Source organism: Vigna angularis, chromosome 5 (assembly GCF_016808095.1).
Source record: "Vigna angularis cultivar LongXiaoDou No.4 chromosome 5, ASM1680809v1, whole genome shotgun sequence".
Classification (NCBI taxonomy): Eukaryota; Viridiplantae; Streptophyta; class Magnoliopsida; order Fabales; family Fabaceae; genus Vigna; species Vigna angularis.
This window is the reverse complement of record NC_068974.1, coordinates 36640474-36660800: the sequence shown is the minus strand read 5'-3', so window position 1 is coordinate 36660800 and position 20327 is coordinate 36640474. Positions and strand designations below refer to the sequence as shown.

At 35.2% G+C, this 20327-nt stretch overlaps 1 protein-coding gene across 1 annotated transcript; it reads left to right on the top strand.

Annotated features, from left to right (window-relative positions):
* The first annotated feature begins 1002 nt into the window (after positions 1–1002).
* On the top strand, positions 1003–19989 carry LOC108339454 (beta-glucosidase 13). Its single transcript, XM_052878262.1, has 14 exons — positions 1003–1170; positions 1386–1455; positions 1531–1589; positions 17267–17342; positions 17424–17501; positions 17618–17705; positions 17799–17899; positions 17981–18054; positions 18150–18265; positions 18898–19115; positions 19213–19244; positions 19326–19428; positions 19598–19706; positions 19797–19989. Exons 1-14 carry the CDS (start codon positions 1003–1005, stop codon positions 19987–19989), a joined length of 1485 nt encoding a protein of 494 aa, XP_052734222.1.
* Positions 19990–20327: the final 338 nt, after the last annotated feature.

Sequence of the window (20327 nt, the reverse complement as noted above, 5' to 3'; positions counted from 1 at the left end):
ACTCATTGCTATCTTTTTTGCTTTAAATATGTATTTCTATTATTTGCCTAAGATTTTTTATTTTTATTTATACCTCTTGTAAAGAAAAATGAAAAAAAGTAACGAAAGGTCTACATATCAGAAATACAAGAAAAATAAGGGAACGTCCCAGAAGAAAACATGATCCAACTTCAAAATTCTTAAAATTTTATAGTTGCATTTTTTAAATGTAATTTGTATAAGAAAAATAACCTTTACTTACATGTTCGACCATGTGTAAACATGAATAAAAGAAACATAAGGCCACAAAAAAAAAGGATGACAATGGAATGTGGTGGTGCTAATAAATAATGATAATGTAATTTATTTTATTTCTTAGTTTTACCAAATTTTTATATCAATGATTATTAATAATAACAAATAATATTAAAATTTGAATTAAACAACACTAAATAATCAGTTACATCAAATTGTTTTATTTTATTATTTAAATTATTTAAATTTAATTTTTCACAAGAAAATTGAATTTCGATCCGTTCTCAAGGATAGACATTAATGTAGGTGAGAATTTGACTTTCTAGAACTAAATTTTGACCGTGAATAATAAACAAATCTAGCTTAATAAATAAAATAATCCTAAGCTTAACTATAGGGTTTTTAATTATAAAAATGCTGTTTAAGAAAAAAAAATTCAAATTTGGTAACGACTATATCTTTTAACATTATTTTGATTTCCCCAAGATCTTAGTTTACACATAAATAAACATAACAATAGTAAAGTCTTTGACATGATGTAAACTTCTATATATAAATCCTTATAGAAGTTGGTATTTGACAATGATCACTTCCCTACCTTAAATAATAAAAGGTAACATCACTGTTTGAGATTCAATTTTTTATACGAGGAGAGAAATAATAAGAAACATATTCTATGCTTGCAGATAAAACGTGCAGGTTGGAACAAGCTTTTATCTATAAAAGTAACGCATTTGCTGAGAACTCAAGAAATGCAGTTTAGCAGATATGGCATACAACAGATATTATTTTCATGTTCTTCTACCTCTCATTGTTATACTTTCTTTATTGATTATTACTAATACTGAAGGTGTTGCTGCTCCAGAAATACCTTTGTTGAATCGGAATAGTTTCCCACCTGGCTTCATCTTTGGTACAGCATCCTCAGCATACCAGGTACACTGACATGTTTACCTCAAGTTATGTTATAATAGTAATCATGTTGTGTCAATTTAATGCCAATAAAAGCTAAAAGATTAAATTGAATCAAATGAAAATTAGGAATCTAATTGATTTTTTCGTAAAAATTAGAGGATAAAAAAGATTTTAATCTTATTTTTTTTCAAGTTTTATTTTGTGCAGTTGAGTTTCATATGATTGTGTGCATGCAGTATGAAGGAGCAGCAAATGAGGGTGGTAAAGGGTCAAGTATTTGGGACACCTTCACTCATAAATATCCTGGTACACACATTTGTGTGGTTCTTTCATATCCAGAAGTTTAGACAATTGTTCACGTATATGTTAATTTGCATGCAGATAAGATAAAGGACAGAGGCAATGGAGATGTTGCAGTTGATTCATATAATCGCTACAAGGTATGCCGGTTCAAACTGTTTCTTTCTTCTGATGTAATTTATCAGTTGTCATTACTAATTCAATGGGTGCCAGTATATTTTAATTAGTAGTTGGATCTTTCTTTTTTTACTGGTATAAAATTTGATAATTATCTAACACAATTACATGATGTTGTTCAAGGATGAAAGTTTATTGACAGAAATATAATGAAATGGGTGATTATAAAGTGAATTGTTAGAAATCTAAGCTTGGAAAAAATATATAAGTGTAGTCTTTCCTTACTTTACAACTGGATTTCGTAACAATGATTTAGATTTAAATTTATTTTTTAATATGATATGAAGATTTATAATAACGAGCTATAGTGAGATTTTGTTGTTAAAGAAAAATTCTAATATATAATAATTGTATTTAATTATATGTTTTTATACTTTATTATTGGTTTGGTACAAAATCATATATTGATTTTTTATGAATATATAAAAGTATGACAAAAAAATTCTAATAATTATCACTTGTTATTGAATCTAAATAACTAGTCATACTCGTATGACTTTCGTCATAAAAGAGATATATCATAAATTTCATATTAATTAAAGATAAAATTAATTTAATATATATTAACATGAACATTATTTTATATATAAATCTATTTTATAGAAATGAGTTGAATTTAAACTCACTAGCATGTACCGACTATCGGATGGAGAGATATTTGTAACTATATGACAACGCAATTTTTTAATATATATATATATATATGGTTAAATATGTTTTTAGTCCCTTAAGTATCAGACGATTTTGTTTTTAGTCCCTACTCAGAACTTTGATGGTTTTTAGTCCTTATTGTTTTGAAACTCTGACTATTAGTTCTTAAAATTGGACGGTGTTAAGTTTTAGTGGATGTGGAAAACGGCGATGCCACGTGATCACTGATCTGCTCTCTTCACTCTCTGCCACGTTGGATGTTTAAGTGTTGAACTGAGATTAAGTGAAGAGCACTTCGTGATCTTTTATAAATGAGATTTGAAGAAGTTGGGTTCTTCTTCGTGGCTGCAGCTGGGTGATAATGCTAATTTTTACCACTATCTAAGCATCATTTTAGTAGCAAAATCAACTCCTTTATAACTTATAACTTGTTAAATCCTCTTCTTTTGTCTTGTTTTCTAAATAATTGTATCTTTGGCTACTTTGATGTGCTTTCATCAATAATCCCTTATTTTGTAGCTAATAATGAGCTTGGAAGAGTCTCCAATAATGTCTAAAGCTGAACCAAGCATGAGAAGCAAGCAGATCTGCAGAAAAAGTGAAAATGATGCAGTGCTGAAAAGTCAGGCCCAAGCCCCCCCTGGCTGAGGGGCGCCCAAGCGCGACTGCACCAGGGCCAGTTTCTGCACAGAAAAGTGACCAGGTGCCAGTTTTGTGTGCTGGTCGCGCCCGGGCGTGAAAAAGGGGCGCTCGGGCGCGACTTTTTGCGAGAAGCTTGCGCCCGGGCGTGAGAAATGGGGCGCCCAAGCGCGACTTTTTCCGAGAGGCTCGCGCCCGGGCGCGACTGAGAGGGCGCCCGGGCGCGACTTTTGCTGATGTGTCAGATCTAGCTTATTTAACCCTAAAACGCGAAGGGGTTGGGATCTTTGGCTGCCCAAACACGATTTCTCTCAATTGGAGCTCTTGGAGGCGAGCTAGGAGCTGTGGAAACAGTCCTTCTTCAACCTTGGGTCTTCCTCCTTCTTCCATTTCCACCATTGTTGTAAGCTTGAGCTCTCCATTCATGGAGAGCTAGTTTCATTATTGTTGGGGGATTGATGTAGCCACTGAAATCTTATGTAAACCACTATGTTTTGAATGAATTTATGCCTCTTTCATTGATTGTTAGTGTTTAATTCCTTTTCTTAATGCTTGTTGTGAAATTGCTACCCATTACATGATTTTAGGGTTTGCTTGATATTGGAAAATGTTGGGTAAATCTGGACTTGGATTAAACACCTAAAGGAAATAGTATCTAGGAATAGAGCTAGGACCTTTGGTTGTCTTAAGATCTCAATTCTTAATGCAGAAATAATTGTTAGGTTTTCCAAGGGATTGGAACCTAATAAGGAAGTCTAGGCTCTCTCTACCAAGGAATTGGGTTTGAGTAATTTAGTAGATTGACATTGGCATATTAATGAAGAGGAAGTGATTTTCTATACATAAGAGTGAAGTAGGTGAAATCATACCCCCAACAATACCATTCCATGTCATTTCTAATCTTTCCATTTCCTAGTGTTTGAGTATCTAAGATCACTTTTATCAATTATGTTTCATGTTTACTTTAATTGCACAAAAACACAAATTATGAAGCATTCTTTAGTCTAAGTTAGCTGGAAATTATACGATTGTTTGGTGACACGAGTCTCTTGGGAAACGATATCCGGTCTTACCGGTTTTATTACTTAGAACGATTTGGTACACTTGCCAGAAAGTTAACAAGTTTTTGGCGCCGCTGCCGGGGATTTGTTTTTGTTTTCGTTGATTGTTTGTTGTTTATCTGGTTTAGTTGATTTTTGCTATCTTTTGTTTAAGTATTTATTGTGACTGTATTTGAATTCTTGTGCATAATTGTTATCATCTGTAGAAATTGTGTCTTTTTGGATTGTTTCTTTTTAGTTTGTGTTTTGTATGAGAAGCAGAGAACAGGTTGAAAATCTACTTTTTGATCCGGAAATTGAAAGAACTGCTCGAAGGAACAACAGTAGAAGAAGGAGACAAAGTAGAGAATCCAGAGAATCCTCTGCTATTTCTGAAGAAATTCTGGACTTTTCATCTGTTCAAGAAAAAGAAGAAATGGAAGATAATCGCACTGGAGAAGGTTCTACGCAAGGAAGACGTACTCTTGCAGATTATAATACATTCTCAGGGCCTCTTCACTTTAACAGCATTTCTAGGCCAAGAGTTAATGCCGCCAACATGGAGATAAAGCCTGCTCTCATCCATTTGGTGCAGAACAATCAGTTCCAGGGCCTTTCTCATGAGAATCCGTACAATCATTTGGCCACCTTCATTGAGATATGTAATACTGTGAAGATTCATGATGTTCCTGATGAAGCTATAAGGCTGAGCCTGTTTCCATTCTCGTTGGTAGGAAACGCCAAGGTGTGGTTGAATTCTTTTCCTGAGAATAGCTTCACGGCATGGGAGGACGTGGTTGCCAAGTTCCTCAACAAATACTTCCCACAGTCAAAAGTAAATAAAGGAAAGCAGGAAATCTCATCTTTTCAGCAAGATGGTAGTGAAACTTTGAGTCAAGCATGGGATAGGTTCAAGGGCTTACTACGAAAGACGCCCACTCATGGGTTTGATGAGCCTACCGTCCTGAATATGTTTTTGGGGGGCCTTAAATCCCAAACCAAATTAATGTTGGATGCCTCAGCTGGAGGAAACATCAGATGGAAGACACCTGAAGAAGCACATGAGCTGATAGAGAATATGGCTTCTAATGACAATGAAGTGCAAAATGAAAGGGCTCAACTCCAACAAAAAGGTGTTTTTCAACTACAATCTCAGGACGCCTTGTTAGCTCAAAACAAAATAATGACCCAACAACTCGAAGCTCTCATGAACAAGCTCTCTCAACTCCCTAAAGAGCTCCAGAATGTTTCGCAAGCTCAACATCAAGGTTGTGAGCTATGTGGTGGAGATCATATAAATGGTCAGTGTGCCATGCAAGCCAATTTCCAAGAGGTGAATTATATGGGTAATCAAGACCGCCAAGGTAACTACAACCAAGGATGGAGACCTCACCCAAGCATGGGCCAAGGACAAGCTGGGCCATCAAACATACCACCTCAACAACAATATCAACCACATCCCTCCTTATCTGACAGGACCTCAAAGTTAGAGGACACTCTTCAGCAGTTTATGCAAGTGTCCATCTCCAACTACAAGAGCACTGAAGCTTCCATTAGAAATCTGGAGATACAAGTGGGTCAACTTGCTAAGAAGCTTGAGGAAAAACCTGAAAAGAATTTTGTGGCCAACAATGAAGTTAACCCTAAGGAGGAATGTAATGTCATTACAACAAGAAGTGGAAAAGAGGTTGGGGTTGATTACAAGAAACAACTGCCAAATAAAGAAAACAGAAGCAATGAAGATGAGATCCAAGCACACAAGGAAATAAATCAAGAGATTGTTGGGAGAGAAGAAGAAAATAAAGGAAAAGAAAAAGAGAAAAAGCAAAAAGAGAAAGAAATAGTGAAACACCTCCCTTACCCAAAAATCCCATCTACTAAAGGGAAGGAGAAACAGTTGGCTCGGTTCAAGCAAATATTTGATCAACTTGAGATCACCATGCCATTGACCGAAGCACTGCAACAAATTCCTGCTTATGCGAAGTACATGAAGCAAATCCTCAACAAGAAGAAATATTTAGATGAGGAAACAATTGAAGTACAGGGAAATTGCAGTGCCATCATGCAGAAGACTCTTCTTCCAAAATTTAAAGATCCGGGGAGTTTCACCATCCCGTGCACCATTGGAGACCATGATATAGGGAAGGCTCTCGTTGACTTGGGGGCTAGTATCAATCTGATGCCCCTATCTATGCTTAAGAAGATTGGTGATCTTGAAGTCAAGCCTACAAAAATGATGCTACAGCTGGCGGACAGATCCATCAAGTATCCGTATGGTGTCGTGGAAGATGTGGTGGTCAAAATAGATAAACTCCAATTCCCGGTGGATTTTGTAGTTATGGACATGGAAGAAGATGCAGAGATACAACTCATACTTGGAAGACCTTTCATGAAGACAGCAAAGGTTGTCATTCATGTGGAAGAAGGAACAGTGAAATTAAAGGACCAAGATGAGGAAGTAACTTTCAACGTCTTTGGAGTTGAGCAGCAAAATCATGAAAAAGAGACTAGTATTGAAGCCACTGATGAAATTTTATCAATTACTAGTCTAACAGAGAAAGCTGCCAAGTTGGTCAAGAGGAGCCTCAGCTGTTTATCCCCAAGAGTAAAGGGAGAGGAAGAAGAAAAGGAAGAAGAACTAGTTCACCAAAATTCTGTGAAAGCAAGCGATGAGCCCAAACATGGCAAACCAGTGAAATTCAAGAATAGGTTATGGGTCATCAAGAACATCAAGATAAATGGAGTACTTGAGATAGAGGCTCCATATTTTAGGAGAGTCAAGTTGGTGACTAGGAAATTACTGAGAGGATGTTGGTGTCATGACAAGAAGATGCACTGCAACATCAAGAATCAAACTTGAGCTTAATGATGTCAAGCTAATGACGTTAAACAAGCGCTTACTGGGAGGCAACCCAGCTTTCTAACCCTCTCTCTTTGTGTGATTTTGTTATTTGAGTGTGTTTTTATTGTTTGAATTTGCTTTAGAATGTTTTGATTTGATTTTGTTATTTTGGAGCATGTTAGTTTCAATTGTAGTTTTTGTGTTGTTAATGGTTAACTAGTGTAATGTTGAGTTTTATTGTGTATTGATGTGTTTTAGAATTGTTCAATCTGTTTTTATGTGTTCTAGTGTGATTGTGTATGTTGTGAATGGTTATGTTGAGTTTAGGTATGTTTAAAGTGTAAAATTTGAAGCCTTGAGTTGTAGAAGAAAGCTTTGGAAGTGTGCACCTAAATTGGCATTCTTGCACTCAATTTCAATCCTTATGGATTTGATCAAGTTTGTATAGTGAAAACTTGTTAATCTGGGCTGAATTGAGCATCAAGAAGTGCCAAATTCCAAAAATCGTAGGTGTAGTTGTGAAATTCTGCAAATCTGCAATCTGGTATGGCGCTCCAGCGCCCTCTGCTCAGGGGCGCTCCAGCGCGCTCAGCACGAATCCAGTTTTCTGGCATTCTGACCCATAGCTAGCTCCAGCGCCCTCTGCTTAGGGGCGCTCCAGCTAGCTCCAACCAGACCAGATTTTTCAGCAACTCTATTTTTCTCTTCTGCTTCAAATTTTTCATGCTCCAGGCTGTGTTTTGTGATTTTTCTTGTGTATTCTGTGTGCGTTTTGTTACCAATAAGGAGTATTGGTAAATCTTGAAGAAATTTGTTTTGATGATGCTACAAGAAGTTTTAGTTGAAGAAGATATTAGAATTAGTTAAAAGCAATTTGTAGAAATTAAATGTAGTAGGAAATTCTTGTAAACCTTGTAAACTTGCATTTTTAACTGCAATAATCGATTATGGAATGGCAATAATCGATTATCACAAAGTCATACAGGAATAATCGATTATCTCTTCATATAATCGATTATCACATTTTGAAAACCCTGTAACGGACTTGAATAATCGATTATCACTTACAATAATCGATTATTCATGGCAGTTGGGAGCTAACCTTTGGCATTCAGTGTACTTGGCTATATATTTTGATTAGGAGAAATAAAAAAAAAAAAAAGGTTGTTGAACAGAAGCTCTAGCAGAATACTGTTTGTCAGAGGAAGTTCTCAGAAGCTATAGTTCAAGTTCCCTTGCTTGGTCTCGTGAACAGGAGAGGCTCGCGTTTCGTGTGTCGATTGTCGGAGCAAGCTCTCTTCGAGTTAGCAAGGTGCTCTGCCTGGTCTCGTGAATAGGAGAAGCTCGCGTTTCGTTTGTCGATAGTCGGAGCGGTTCTCTTCGAGTTGGCAGAGTGTTCTTCTTCCGGTTCGTTCGTCTATTTGTTGTAATCTGTTAAACCATTTTTAGTGAAAAAGGTTAATCACTATTTATAGTGATTAACGACTGGACGTAGAATCTTTTGATTCGAACCAGGATAAAAATTCTGTGTTGTTCTTCTTATTCCCTGCACTCATTTTATTTTACGTATATCAACTGTTTGATAAATTTTCTCAAAGAAAATTATTTTTACTAAAAGGACCAAATTAATTTTAATTGTGATCGAACACGCTTTCCACTCTCTTTCAAGTTTTTAATTCCGCTGTGCGACTCTATAACGGTACCGATTGTTCCAACAATTGGTATCAGAGCTTGCTTTGATAGTTTTTCAAAATTTGCGAAAATGGCCGGTCACAATCAAAACCATGTATATGCTGAGGGTGCTTCCATTAACAGACCTCCATTGTTTACTGGTGATAACTATGCTTTTTGGAAAGTGAGAATGGAGATTTTTATGGGGTCTGTTGATAGAGGTATCTGGGAAGCTGTACAAAATGGCCCTTATATTCCTATGAATACTGTTGATGGTGTAGAGACTGAAAAACCTTATTTTAATTGGACTGCTGAAGAAAATAGACGAGCTCAGTTTGATATTAAGGCTCGGAATATAATTTTATCTGCACTAACCATTGATGATTTTTTCAAAGTATCTGTTTATAAAAGTGCTCAGGAAATGTGGAAATTTTTAAGAGTCACTCATGATGAAGTATTGAATGTGGCTAAGTTGACTTGTTCGAACTCATGGTCTACATTAAACTCCTCAAGCTCAAGCGATTCTAATGAGCAAGAAAATCTATGCTTGATGGCCAACGATAAATCATCTGAAAGCAAAATCTTGAAGGAAAAGAAGGACTATCAAGGTTCCTCTTCAAGCTTCAAATGTTATGGATGTGGTGAAAGAGGCCATCTGAAAGCTGACTGTTCAAGCAACAAAAGAAGTAAAGAAAGAAAAGAAAAGAAAATTCACAAGAAGAAGAAGGTTCACATTGCCTCGAAGGATAATGCATCAACCACCTCTAGTTCAAGTGATTCTGTTGAAGAAATAAACTTGTGTTTGACAGCTAATTTTGATGATGCTGGAAGCCAAGTAAGTAATTCTAGCTATGAATCTAATGAATTTGATTTACAAAAGGCGTTTCTTGAATTACTTGATGAATCTGAAACATTGAATGCTGCTTATAAAAATATGAAAAAGGAATTTAAAGAATTGAAATGGAAATATGAAAATGCATTAGATGAGGAAGTCATATTAAGAAACAAAGTTAGTAATCTTGAAACAAAATTGTCTGAATCTAATTCAAATGAAAAACCTGTTGAGTGTTTATCTTGTAAAAGTCATATGTTTAACATTGACATACTTGAAAATTTACTTTCTAAAGCAACCAAGTCTGTCTCACATGTTTTTAGAAGGAGCAATGTTAGAAATAAAGAAGTGCATCATAAAAAGTCTAAAGTTAAGAGAACTCGTAGAGTTTGGGTTGAAAAAGGAACAACTGTAAAAACCAAACTGCATGGTGTTTGTTGCTTCTATTGTATGAAAAAAGGACATACTTCAAATAAATGTAGTATCAAACATTTTGATGTTCCTGATGGAAAATGTGCTTGGATTCCCATTATAAAGTAATTTGTCTCTAACCCTGAGGACCCAAATGAGATTATGGGCACCAAACCTCTCTTGGATGGTTTTGCAGGTTAAGTTCTCAAAAAGAGAGGAGAGATCCATGGTATTATGCTTTCGGAAATAATGATCTAAGAGCAGGAAGTGAATCCATCAAATGGCATTCAAAGCCTTGGTTCGAACTCCATGTGATTGAGCTAAGTGTTGTTTGAACTGTGTTATTGCACTTTGTTCTGGTTATCTTTCTAATTTTCCATTATTTGATTATTGTTATATTCATTTAAATGAGTTGGTTGATAGATTTTCATTGGCATTTTTAGATAATTAAGTTATTTGATGATTGAATTGGCATTTCCGTTTCAAAGATGTTTTCTGTGGAGATCTATTTATATGCATGCCATATGAGCTATGATTTGCTCCACATAAAGCTTGATTACAAACTGTGAAAATCACTGTAGAATAGTCTTTAAAAGCAGTTGTCAAAACTACATTTCCTTGTTTGAGTCAATTTTCCAGTTTTAAATTCTGGTTTGCCAATATTTCATGGATAAAATCCATTGAACCAAGATAAACAATGTTATTGAATTAAATCTGATTACTGCATATTGATGTTTTAATTTTTATATATGTTGTTTTATATGCAGAGTTGAATTCATTGGGTTGAACAGATTGGGATATGAGAGTGCATGAATCATAGCTGTTGTTTTGAAAGTTGTAAATTGTGTTGTCAAAGTTAGTTTTTTGAACTGATTGTGCTAGCTGAAATGCTTTCATATCAAACCTGTAGCAGCTGTGATAATTTCCATTTAAGCTACTGTTGCATTCATTTTAGTTTATAAATTGGTTGCTTAATCATTGATATCTTAATTGTTTGAAAAATGGTTGTTGATTTCGTGGGTTAATTGAGTATGCTAAAAGTTAAATTTGAATTGCATATTTAAGGGGGTATCTTTACTTTATGAACTTAGAAGAGAGGTTGGAGTGTTAGACATATCTTAGAATCAAAATCTATGCAAATTTTTGCATTTTTCGTAAACTTAACGCTTCATAATCGATTATCATCAAGTCATAATCGATTATTCATGCATTAAAATCAATTCTGGAAAATCTTGAGCAGATAATCGATTATCATTATGCATAATCGATTATCATGCAATTCTGGGCAGTAATTATTGAACTGATAATCGATTATCACAAGCCATAATCGATTATCACGCTGACATGTTCAAAAATAGAGTCGTTGGAGCATCCCATAACGGCTATAAACGACCATAAACGGCTAGTTTGTCCATTCTTCTTATAATGTAATATTTATTTTCATAAATAAAATGATCTCTTGATTATATGCATCCTTTGATTAATTGAGGGGGAGATCATATTTAGGGGGAGCCTTCAACATCCGATCTTTTTGCTTCTGATCAAAAAGGGGGAGAAGAATAATACAAGGGGAGAAGTATAAATTATTACAGGTATTGCTAACCTTGTTGTTGTTTGTTAGCTTGTATGTTTTGCAGGTAAGCCAAACTTGCTTTTAAAATTGAATTTTTGATCATCATCAAAAAGGGGGAGATTGTTACCAATAAGGAGTATTGGTAAATCTTGAAGAAATTTGTTTTGATGATGCTACAAGAAGTTTTAGTTGAAGAAGATATTAGAATTAGTTAAAAGCAATTTGTAGAAATTAAATGTAGTAGGAAATTCTTGTAAACCTTGTAAACTTGCATTTTTAACTGCAATAATCGATTATGGAATGGCAATAATCGATTATCACAAAGTCATACAGGAATAATCGATTATCTCTTCATATAATCGATTATCACATTTTGAAAACCCTGTAACGGACTTGAATAATCGATTATCACTTACAATAATCGATTATTCATGGCAGTTGGGAGCTAACCTTTGGCATTCAGTGTACTTGGCTATATATTTTGATTAGGAGAAATAAAAAAAAAAAAAGGTTGTTGAACAGAAGCTCTAGCAGAATACTGTTTGTCAGAGGAAGTTCTCAGAAGCTATAGTTCAAGTTCCCTTGCTTGGTCTCGTGAACAGGAGAGGCTCGCGTTTCGTGTGTCGATTGTCGGAGCAAGCTCTCTTCGAGTTAGCAAGGTGCTCTGCCTGGTCTCGTGAATAGGAGAAGCTCGCGTTTCGTTTGTCGATAGTCGGAGCGGTTCTCTTCGAGTTGGCAGAGTGTTCTTCTTCCGGTTCGTTCGTCTATTTGTTGTAATCTGTTAAACCATTTTTAGTGAAAAAGGTTAATCACTATTTATAGTGATTAACGACTGGACGTAGAATCTTTTGATTCGAACCAGGATAAAAATTCTGTGTTGTTCTTCTTATTCCCTGCACTCATTTTATTTTACGTATATCAACTGTTTGATAAATTTTCTCAAAGAAAATTATTTTTACTAAAAGGACCAAATTAATTTTAATTGTGATCGAACACGCTTTCCACTCTCTTTCAAGTTTTTAATTCCGCTGTGCGACTCTATAACGGTACCGATTGTTCCAACACGTTTGACCTTGTGAACTCATGATCATGTGATCTAATGATTGTTTGTTACAAATACATACATTGTGAGCTCACATTTGCAAACTTTATTTTCAATCTTTTGTGCAGAAATGACTTCTTCATCCAACTCCAAGAGAATAAAAACAAACGCCGCCACAAAGTAGAGATGTCAACAGAGGAATATGTGACCCAAGTAGCATGGCTTGGGGACCAACCCAATTTATTGGGGGAGGTGGTGCAGAAAATGAAGGAGTCTGACAATGAGCTACAAATCATGAGTCACAGGACCTTTTATTTTGCTTTCTTTTACTTGGGTTACTAGTTAGCTTTTGTTTTTCAATTTTAGTTAAGTTGTTTTAGTTATCTGGCTTGATAGACTGTGCTGAACCATGATGCTTATGCTTGAATATGAAATGATTTTTGAGATGGTTCAAGTTAGTTCAAATTGTGGTTGCTTTCTTCATGAAAATTATGAGAATGCTCTATGTTTAATTGCGATCAATATTTATGGCAGTTGCTTCATGATGTTGTGGAACCTTGAGTTAATCTTGTGAGATGTTATGCCTTATATTTTTCTTGTAAATGCTATCATGTTAGATCACAATTGACTTTGCCTGAGTTTCTCTGAATTGAATCATTTGCTTGCTTGTTGGACATGATCAAGGTCATCTTACTCTTCTACCTCTTTCACATGTTCTAAGCCAAATTAGCCAATACTAACCCCCTCAACCTTAATGAAAGATGTCTTCCCTCTTTGAACCTCAAGTCTATTGAAAATTCCTTGATTTCCCTACCTTGAGCTTAATAGAGCAATCATTTGTACTACAGGAGAATGGTTTAAGTTTGGGGGAGTTTGTTTAGTATGGGTGTATTGAGAAAAATAGAAAAGTAATGAAAAAGAAGAAAGAAGAAGAAGAGGAAGAAAAATGAATTCTTTGAAAAAGAATTGGGAAATGAGTTGAGAAGTGGTTTATCCAATTGTGAAGCAAAGAGAGAGACTAATAGAATATCATGAAGTAAATTGTTTTATCTCTTAAGCTCAAGGTGCTTATTATTCAGAAAAACCATGTTTCTTTCTTAGCCCAACCACAATACAAGCCAATCAAAGTCCTTGTGATGCTAACTTGCTTGTGAATGTGTTTAATTTGGTTGAAACGAAGGGCAAAGTTGATGTGTGTGACATTGTGATAGTAGAGTGATAGATACACATCCTTATACACTAGAGCATTAAAGTAAAACACTATCTTGAGTGAGGATTGGTTCTACATAATTCAGTAAAGCATTCTGCCATGATTGTTGATCTCTTATAAACTGTGACATTTGATTGATTCAATGTATTGTGAGCACCACAGTGGAAGACTAATTTGTTATACATTTTCAGTTGTTTCAAGTTAAGCAAGCATTGTGAATTCGGTTGTGCTTTTGAAATTTTTGTTGTGCTAAAGACAGATACCTTTTGCTTGAGGACAAGCAAGGTTCCAAGTTTGGGGGTATTTGATAATGCTAATTTTTACCACTATCTAAGCATCATTTTAGTAGCAAAATCAACTCCTTTATAACTTATAACTTGTTAAATCCTCTTCTTTTGTCTTGTTTTCTAAATAATTGTATCTTTGGCTACTTTGATGTGCTTTCATCAATAATCCCTTATTTTGTAGCTAATAATGAGCTTGGAAGAGTCTCCAATAATGTCTAAAGCTGAACCAAGCATGAGAAGCAAGCAGATCTGCAGAAAAAGTGAAAATGATGCAGTGCTGAAAAGTCAGGCCCAAGCCCCCCCTGGCTGAGGGGCGCCCAAGCGCGACTGCACCAGGGCCAGTTTCTGCACAGAAAAGTGACCAGGTGCCAGTTTTGTGTGCTGGTCGCGCCCGGGCGTGAAAAAGGGGCGCTCGGGCGTGACTTTTTGCGAGAAGCTTGCGCCCGGGCGTGAGAAATGGGGCGCCCAAGCGCGACTTTTTCCGAGAGGCTCGCGCCCGGGCGCGACTGAGAGGGCGCCCGGGCGCGACTTTTGCTAATGTGTCAGATCTAGCTTATTTAACCCTAAAACGCGAAGGGGTTGGGATCTTTGGCTGCCCAAACACGATTTCTCTCAATTGGAGCTCTTGGAGGCGAGCTAGGAGCTGTGGAAACAGTCCTTCTTCAACCTTGGGTCTTCCTCCTTCTTCCATTTCCACCATTGTTGTAAGCTTGAGCTCTCCATTCATGGAGAGCTAGTTTCATTATTGTTGGGGGATTGATGTAGCCACTGAAATCTTATGTAAACCACTATGTTTTGAATGAATTTATGCCTCTTTCATTGATTGTTAGTGTTTAATTCCTTTTCTTAATGCTTGTTGTGAAATTGCTACCCATTACATGATTTTAGGGTTTGCTTGATATTGGAAAATGTTGGGTAAATCTGGACTTGGATTAAACACCTAAAGGAAATAGTATCTAGGAATAGAGCTAGGACCTTTGGTTGTCTTAAGATCTCAATTCTTAATGCAGAAATAATTGTTAGGTTTTCCAAGGGATTGGAACCTAATAAGGAAGTCTAGGCTCTCTCTACCAAGGAATTGGGTTTGAGTAATTTAGTAGATTGACATTGGCATATTAATGAAGAGGAAGTGATTTTCTATACATAAGAGTGAAGTAGGTGAAATCATACCCCAACAATACCATTCCATGTCATTTCTAATCTTTCCATTTCCTAGTGTTTGAGTATCTAAGATCACTTTTATCAATTATGTTTCATGTTTACTTTAATTGCACAAAAACACAAATTATGAAGCATTCTTTAGTCTAAGTTAGCTGGAAATTATACGATTGTTTGGTGACACGAGTCTCTTGGGAAACAATATCCGGTCTTACCGGTTTTATTACTTAGAACGATTTGGTACACTTGCCAGAAAGTTAACACTGGGGGCAAAGAACTTGGGTAAGTTCATATGTTTTGGTTGTTGGAAGTCCCACATCGACTAGAGATAAGGCCAAATGATAATATATAAGTGAGGTGCAAACCTCACCTTACAAGCCGGTTTTGTGGGGATGAGTTAGGCATAAACTCACTTTCTAACATGGTATCAGAGCCATGATTAGAGCCTATCCTAGCGAGTTCTAAGTGGGCATTCTATTCTTCTCTTCCACCCGCAATCGGGCCGCTATCGGACCACCCAATTTCTACTATCACGCACGAGATGTCTATACCTCGGCGTGAAGGGGGTGTGTTGGAAGTCCCACATCGACTAGAGATAAGGCCAAATGATAATATATAAGTGAGGTGCAAACCTCACCTTACAAGCCGGTTTTGTGGGGATGAGTTAGGCTTAAACTCACTTTTTAACAGTTTTGGTCTTCTTCTATTCTTCGTGTCAATATGAGGATTTGGAATATAGGGTTTTTGTGGGCAGGAAAGCTGATGAAGGGATTGCTTTCTTGTAGTGAAATGAAAGGTGAGAGTGGAGGAAATGGTTGGACGCGAAGGTCAATTGGTTCGTCTAAGTCGCAAAGCTGTGGATCATCTTCACCTTCATATATGCGCACCCTGTCCTGCGGCCCTCATCAAACTTAACCCCTCTTGTCTGCACCCTCTCCTTGTTCATTGTTAGGACCAAATCCTCCCCGAACTCGTCCCTACCAACCTTTCCCAAAAACGCGGCACGCCCCCCAAGCCGCACGTGCGCCACCGCCATGTTAGACGGTAGCCCCCCGCCACCCGTGCAAACTCTGGTGGCTTCCACTGCAGCATCTTCCATTCCGAGTATTTGTCCGGATGCATCGGGTACATCTGCACCCGCACCCCAGGGATGAACTCCCTCTGCGCCGCACCGAAGCAGCACACCAGCGGCGGATCCTCGTAGGGGAAGTCGATGCCGTCGTCGTAGTCGAACAGCTCGCCGTCCTCTGAAGGTTGTTCCTTCTTGGCCTCTGCGTTTTGGTGTTCCCGCGTGTCGTTTGCGGGTGGTGTTTCGGGTTGTGAGGGTTTTTTCTTTCGGCCGCGTCGTTTAGGGGTTGGGGACTCGACGTGGAGCGTGTCGTTTTGAGTGGGCGCATCGTTCTGAAGAAAAAGCGTTTGGGTAGGGTTGGAGAGTGAGGGAATGGAAGTGAGAGAAGTTGGGTTCTTCTTCGTGGCTGCAGCTGGGGCAAAAAACTTGGGTACATATGAAGGTTGGAGTTGGTGTTCTTGAAGAGAGCTCTTCACTTAATCTCAGTTCAACACTTAAACATCCAACGTGGCAGAGAGTGAAGAGAGCAGATCAGTGATCACGTGGCATCGCCGTTTGCCACATCCACTAAAACTTAACACCGTCCAATTTTAAGGACTAATAGTCGGTGTTTCAAAACAATAAGGACTAAAAACCATAAAGTTCTGAGTAGGGACTAAAAACAAAATCGTCTGATACTTAAGGGACTAAAAACATATTTAATCCATATATATATATATATATATATATATATATATATATATATATATATATATATATATATATATATATATATATATTATTCTAGGTGTGGTTGATCAGATTATTTATGATATAGTTATTTATTATTCAGTGACAATATATAATGAAAAATCAAGGCAAATTGCATTTTTTTCTATTTCTAGTTTTATATATCTCTTTTACCTTTTAACTAATTTGTTGATTATTAAAAAAAAAATCTCATTAATCATTTGCATACTATAATATGAATTGGAGTAAAGATTAGTAATAAGTCACGATGATTAGTACACTTCCATCAATACCTATATTTGTTTATTAAACTATATACTATCAACGAAACATTATCACGAAATTAATTAATTAATTAAGAAATCGATTAGACCATTGTAAGTTCAACTAATAAAGAAATTTTAAAAATAAAAGTCGGATAATATGTTGTTTTTCCACCATTTTCAAGTAAAGAGTATGATATCTTATTGATATTATATATTGCAGGAGGATGTTCGGATTATGAAGCATATGAATTTGGATGCTTACAGATTTTCCATATCTTGGTCAAGAATTCTTCCAAGTAATTTTGAATTAAAATTTCTTATTTGGATGTTTTATTTTAATTATTTATTTATTTTCATAAACTATAACATATCTACAGATGGACAATTAAGTGGAGGTATAAATGAAGAAGGAATTGACTATTACAACAAACTTATCAATGAGCTGGTGGCAAATGGTTAGAACAAAAGTTTAATCATTGATATTTTTATTATGGTTTACATTTTAGTAATTTCTCATGTTAGTGACGGGACGGATGATAATGTAGATATATATATATTAACCTAATTTTAGGTTTAGAACCATTTGTGACGCTTTTCCATTGGGATCTTCCTCAATCTTTAGAAGATGAATACGGTGGCTTCTTAAGTTCTCGCATTGTGTAAGTTTTGCAATTTAATTAAAATTTTCACTTGAATGCTTTGCTAAAATGTTTTGGGAACATTTCTAAAAAACCACACATATTTTAATACAGGAAAGATTTCCAAGACTATGCAGAGCTTTGCTTCAAGGAATTTGGCGATAGAGTGAAAAATTGGATAACTTTGAATGAGCCATTGACTTATAGTCAACATGGTTATGCAGTAGGAATAATGGCACCGGGTCGATGTTCTTCTTGGTTGAATCCTAATTGCAATGGCGGTGATTCTGGGATAGAACCCTATTTGGTCACGCATCACCAACTTCTTGCTCATGCAGCGGCCGTCAATGTCTACAAGACCAAGTACGAGGTTAGTTATTATTAATTGTCACACCTTGAAGATCTTACGTTTCTTAAATCCGAACGTATTTTTGAATAATTTTTGAATAAAAATACTGGATGCAGAGAATTCAAAATGGTTTGATAGGCATAACTTTGAATTTTATTTGGTGCGAGCCACTGTCGGAAAACAAACTTGATCGAGAAGCTACTGAACGAGTTATTGATTTTATGTTTGGATGGTAAAGTGCTTCCCTTCATATGTATAATATTATTATTTTTTTTTTAAATTCAAATGTGAATCTAAGTTGAGAAATGAGAAAGTAAAACACAAGATAAAGACTCGTTAATCTATTGTTTTAAGATTTTTGATTAAGAGTAATGTCAAATTTTTTTTTTCTGTGATTGGACTCAAATTTTATTGTTGCTGTTACACAGTAAACCTTTATCTCGATAAATCCAATAGTAATATAAAGTCAATTATTAGTCTTGGTGACTGGCTAAAACAAATACAATATAATTGTTTTCCTAATAAGGGTTCAGGTCATTAAAATGAATAACCCTACAAAGAGAGATACTTTTAATTAATGACGTTTATGCTTGATAGGAAGTGTACCAATATGAAAGTCGTCTTTTTAACTAGGATTCCAAGCCATTAGGATGAATGGATCTATAAAAAGAATATTCATGATTGAAAATGTTTTTGCTGGAGATAAAATATATCAATATGGAAAACACTCACCATTAGTGAAAAGATTTGTTGAGAATCTCCAATAAACCTCTTCTTCGATGAACCTGAATTTATTTAATTTATTGAGTTAGTATCCATATATATGTATAATACTTATCAGATAATTTATTTGTTCCACTGAAGGTTTATGGATCCACTGACAAGAGGAAATTATCCCAAAAACATGCGTTTGTTGGTGAAATCACGATTACCAAAATTTACAAAGGAGCATTCCAAATGGCTTATTAATTCGTATGATTTTATTGGCATAAATTACTATACCGCTAGATATGTCTCTGATGCACCAGAATTAAGAAATGTCAGAAGCAGTTATATGACAGATGCCCTTGCAAATTTTTCACGTAAGCAGGGTTATATAATAACTCATATTTATTATATATACATGTTGAATCTGATGTTTAATAGATAATTTCATTCCTTTTGCTTTTGTTATTGCAGATGTGCGTGAAGGAAAAGCTATTGGTCTAAATGTAAGTTTCTGCTTCACAAGTTTAGTATGTTTTTTTCTCAATAATAACAAAGATATTTATTTATTTTTCATGATTATCCAGGTTGCTTCAGATTGGTTGTATGTTTATCCAAGAGGATTTCGAGACCTTTTATTCTACACCAAAGAGAAATACAACAATCCTTTAATTTATATCACTGAAAATGGTAAATAACCTTCGATATCACATTTATTTTCCTTTTAATTCTTTTAAAACTAGTTATGAATAAAACAATGAAAAAGAGTGAGAAAAAAACTTAAGACAGGCAATTTTATTTCTCGTACTTATTTGAAGAAAACATGTCACACATTACATTTTCTTACTTTTTGTTATAGGTATAAATGATTATGATGATCCATCACTCTCACTTGAAGAATCTCTCTTAGATATTTATAGAGTTGATTATCATTATCGCCATTTATATTATCTTCAAGAAGCAATTAAGTAAGTTAATTTCTTTTCTAAAAGAGATTATTTTGTTTGTTGGTAAGAAATTTCTTTTCTTTAATTGTTTGCTTTTCCATGTAAATGCAGGAATGGTGTAAATGTAAAAGGGTATTTTGTATGGTCACTCCTAGACAATTTTGAATGGAACTTTGGTTACACAATGCGATTTGGATTGAATTTTGTAGATTACAGGAATGGTTTGAAAAGATATTCCAAACTTTCTGCTATGTGGTTCAAGGATTTTCTTAATATAGAATTCAAACATCAAAGTTCCTTGTAATAGTTCCTATTTGAAATTCTTGAAATAATATATATATATATATATATATATATATATATATATATATATATATATATATATATATATATATATATATATATATATATATATATATATATTAAAGAATATGAAATTTCTAGAATTATATTTGAAATTCCTGAAAATAATTATATTTTCTGTCGTCACTTGTTTTATATTTGTTGAGGTTATATAAAGATAAAGAACAAAAGCTAGAAAATATCTAAAGGAAATTCTTATGGGAGAAGGAGAAAAAACAAGGGTAAGTTATTATTCTCTATATTATTTATATATATGGAAAACAAAGTATCTGAATTTTA

What these genes read in the sequence shown, in the direction of transcription:
- LOC108339454 (XM_052878262.1), top strand. Translation starts at nt 1,003, where the DNA reads ATGGCATACAACAGATATTATTTTCATGTTCTTCTACCTCTCATTGTT. An exon ending in ATTGACTTATAGTCAACATG is followed by an intron (nt 17,900 to 17,980) that starts GTTATGCAGTAG and finishes ATTCTGGGATAG; the next exon opens with AACCCTATTTGGTCACGCAT. An exon ending in TCTACAAGACCAAGTACGAG is followed by an intron (nt 18,055 to 18,149) that starts GTTAGTTATTAT and finishes TACTGGATGCAG; the next exon opens with AGAATTCAAAATGGTTTGAT.